The 4,529-nt window shown below is 38.7% G+C and overlaps 1 protein-coding gene across 1 annotated transcript; it reads left to right on the plus strand.

Moving 5' to 3' along the window:
- The first annotated feature begins 3,211 nt into the window (after positions 1-3,211).
- On the plus strand, positions 3,212-4,159 carry LOC110883373. The gene has a single exon (XM_022131146.1). It carries the CDS (start codon positions 3,212-3,214, stop codon positions 4,157-4,159), a length of 948 nt encoding a protein of 315 aa, XP_021986838.1.
- The last annotated feature ends 370 nt before the right edge of the window (positions 4,160-4,529 follow it).

A 4,529-nucleotide genomic window follows, 5' to 3' on the forward strand; every position in this document is an offset into this window, starting at 1 on the left:
CGCCTATACGCACCATCTCGGCGCATGGATTATAGCCATGCATACCTCTGTTTAGGCTCGTGGGTGCTTCTATATTACGTGACTTGTTTTATTGTTATATGTTGTCACGTATGTCTTGTCTTGTCTCTGTTATGATATGTTTGATATGATTATATGCATCTGATTATGTTCAGTATCTGTTATCTGTTCAGTATAAGTTTTGGGATTCAAGTTATAAAAGTATTTGTTTCAGTGCCATCTTTTGTATTTGTTAGTGTCAGTACTGATCCGTTTTGGTTTCGTATGCCTGCCTTGCTTTTAATGTTGATTTTCCCGTTACTAAGCAACTTTTTGGCTCAGCCGTAGTTTCTTTCTTGTGTTTGTCTTATGTGTTTGACAGGTAATTTGGGGAAACGTGAGGAATAAGTGAAGAGTGTTCTGAAGATAAAGATTTTATTTATTTATTTATTTCGGTAATGTAATGAAAATGTAATTAGGATATTTTGTTTTCAACGTTATGGATTGGTTTTAGTTTTGATATCTGTATGAGTGACACATCAGCCTGTCCAGGTTGGGGCGTTACACTTTCTCTCTCTAAACACACACTCTTTTTCTCCCCTCTCTCCTAGCAACCACCCACCACCTGCATTTGCCAGAACCATCATCCTTCATGGTTACTTTTTTGCAAACTTGACTAAACTCAAGGGCTTCTAGAAATCTAACGAAAATATATAAACCACAAACTGAAACTACATAAACCATCGCCGACACCACCGGTGCCACCCCTTCCACCAACGTCGTTTCCCGGTGAGAACCTTTTCCGCTTTTAATATATATATATTTTTACTTTATACAACACGCATGATTATATGACAAAGTAGTCAAATGATATGCGAATGAGTTAATATGTATTTTTTTTCTTTTAAGATAGTTTTTTTTTAAATAATACGGTATAAAGACAATTGTACCCTCATATGCCTTGCAGATAATCTTATTCAACTTTAAAAATTAACTGAGTTAGAGCTAAAAGACATAACATGTAGAATTTTGAAACATTAAGTACAAAACTCATCAATTTTAAAGATAAAAGGCACCACCTGAAATTTGATATATAAAGGACAACACTTGCAATTTACTCTGATACTTAAAAATTAGTAGATTTTGCTTTTTCGGGTAATTTAATTCAAATGTATAATTATTATTACTATTATAAATATAATAGAATTGAACTGTTTTAGTAAGTCTTAGTATAAAAATATCATTACCATTATTTTTAAGAAGCAATATTGTCATTATATGATATTAATATGATTTAAAAAATATAAAAAAAACAATTTTGATTAGAAAACAATTTTTTAGGGATGATATGATATTGACACATGACATTCTTTTAAATCGTGTTAAAAGTAAGATTTGTTCTTCTAAAAGTATAGAATTGTCATTATATGATATTAATATGATTTAAAAAATATAAAAAAAACAATTTTGATTAGAAAACATTTTTTTAGGGATGATATGATATTGACACGTGACATTCTTTTAAAGCGTGTGTTAAAAGTAAGATTTGTTCTTCTAAAAGTATAGAAAACTTGTACGTAAATTTGGTTACGATGTAATTTATATTATTTATATTGTATTGATAAGATATAAACAAATATGAAAACTTATAAAAATTTTAATCGTGTACTACTATGCTAAAAGTAGGAAAAATAGTATATAATAAAGCTATCTTCAAAAGAAATACACTACTTCTTAAATGTAAAATATAATAGTAATAAAAAAACAAATGAAAACTAATTAATATCATGAACTATAATTTCGACAATAATAGAATGGGATAAAAGATAAAGATAATTAATTTTCTAAAAATTTAAACTGATGGAGGTGATTTAGATGAATAACTAGATAAAAGATCAAATACAAATACCATTATCATACAAAATGTACGAATAGGGTGAAGAGGTAAAAACGCAGTGATATTTTCATAATTATTTACTTGTAGAGTAATTATCAAAATTACTCTACAAATTATCTTATAGGGTAATTTTGTAAAATGTTCTTATAGAGTAATTTTGTAGAGTATCATAATTACTGTACAAATAATCTTGTATAGTAATTTTGATCTTTTAGGGTAATTTGGAGAGTATAATAACTACTCTTCAAATGTACTTGTAGAGTAATTTTAATGAATTTGTGTTGATAGTGGTGTGGGCTGGTGGAAGGAGTGGTCTCTTTTCCTTGGGTCAAACCCATATGTAGATCTACATGTATATATTTAAGTGTTGAAAAAATATATAGAATACATAAGAACAAATTTATACGCAAGCTTTATGTTGGTAATTAGTGTATAAACTTAACAAAATACATTGAGTATGTAAAATGTGATTATTTGTAGCTTAGGAATTGAATGCGTCCTTTGCATATATCACCTCTTAAGTGTTCACATGTTAGGCTGGAGGGTATAACGTGCGGTGAGTGGATCGGTGAGTGTGAGTCACCGATTGGTGACTATACCCGGTTGATGAAGATGAGCGGTGAGTTGGAGAGAGGGAATGATAATCGGTGATAATTTACCGAATTGAATTGATTGAGAGAGAGTGATGGAGGAGAGAGAGAGGAGAGAACAACCAATCAAAAGTGAGAATCACTCAAACACCTTAGGGTGATTAACCATACCCCCTGATTGAGTGCAAAATGGGAAGTGGAATGGGAAGTTGACATGGCATAATATTAATTTTTTTTTTGAACGGCAAATTTGGATCACTGACGGACCACTGGACTCCAGCGGAACCACCCGATCATATCCATCTCCACTAGGCATAATGCCTATACACCAATTCAGGAGGAAACCCAATAAATATGAAAAAACCCCCTTTGTGAGAATCGAACCCAGAACCTATTGGTCCAAAACCTTATCTCACCCCCAAGATGCCACTGTTAGCGATACATATATTAGCTGTAGATTTTGATGTATATCTTCTATTCTATTGTGCATATCCCTTCATTATTAGGATTGCTAGTTTCCTAGTTTAGCTCACTGTATTTTCTATATATGTTTTGTAATGTATTCTAGAGTGAGACGATTGATTACATGGTATCAGAGCGCAGACGCTCTGGACCCTAATCCCCTTTTTTGGTCGCCGCCCCTATCAAAGACCTCGGTCTACCTGCTCTGACCGCTGCCCTCGGGCTTTCATTCGTCGGACACTTTGTTCTTTTTCCTTCTGTCTCAATGGGAGACGATGATACCAACTCACCAAAATCCTCGACCGCTGATGTCGACCCACCAAAAACCTCGAACCCCCCAACTCCCTTACACCCTGTGTATTCCGTCAACATTCAACAGAAGATTCGAACTCTTGACGGGGAAAAGGTCTCGTACTCGTCCTGGGTTAACCTCTTTCATCTCCACGCTACCGCTTACCGTGTCTTCGATCACATCGATGACACCCCCCAACCCACTGACAATGACCCATCCCTAGCTTCCTGGAAGGAGATCGATGTCGTGGTCCTTCAATGGATTTACGGCACGTTAACAGACGATCTTCTTCTCAAGGTCCTCCAGCCCGGTTCCACGGCTCGTCAGGCTTGGCTCCGGCTCGAAAACCATTTTCTCAACAATAAAGACTCCCGGGCTACCACCCTTGAAGAAGATTTGACCAACCTTACCCTTCAATGCTGCTCTTCCCTTGAAGCCTACTTTCAGCGATTGAAGGAGATAGCTGACCAACTGGCCGCCGTTGACTGCCCTGTGCCTGAAAAACGGCTTGTGTTGAAACTGGTCCGTGGGCTACCCCCGGAATTTGATATGACCGGGGCCCTCATTGTTCAGCGACTGCCCTCCTGGTCTGATGCGTGTGATATGCTTCTCCGGGAACAAAGCCGTCAACGTGCTCGTGCTGCTGTCTCTCCTCCCGTCGTGGCTGCCGCCGTCGATTCAGCCCCTCCTGCTCCTCCCCGGTCTGACCCCCGTGACACTCGGGAGCCCCGTGATCGCGAAAACCGTAACCGCCGGGCGGATCTTATCGCTGTGGCCAAACAAGAGGCAGAGGACAATACTCGTACCAAACCCCCAACCAGCCGGCTCCTTCTTTTCCTCCACCAGGTCCGTTCGGTTTTTATGGCTCCCCACAGTGGATGGTGCCACCTTGTCCCTTTCCTACCCAAGGATCTTGGATAAACCCTTGGTCCTACCCTACCCCACCACCTGCTAACACCCAGCAACAACATCAGTCCACACAACAGCAGCCGCCCTCCTCGGCCCAGGCCCACATCACCGAACTGGACCCTATGCAGCCCACAGACTTGGCCCAAGCCTTTGCGGCTTTCGGAATCGCGCAGCCGCAGGACCTTTGGAATATGGACACGGGGGCCACTTCTCATATCACGCCAGAGCACGGTAATATCTCTACCCCTTCTACGTTTAATCCTATAGCGTCCGTATTAGTTGGTAATGGCAACCGTATTCCAGTTCTCGGATCCGGACATACCACCTTACCTTCACCATCCCGACCCTTTAAACTTAATGACATCCTTTACAACCCAAAATT

Source organism: Helianthus annuus, chromosome 10, assembly GCF_002127325.2.
Source record: "Helianthus annuus cultivar XRQ/B chromosome 10, HanXRQr2.0-SUNRISE, whole genome shotgun sequence".
Lineage (NCBI taxonomy): Eukaryota > Viridiplantae > Streptophyta > Magnoliopsida > Asterales > Asteraceae > Helianthus > Helianthus annuus.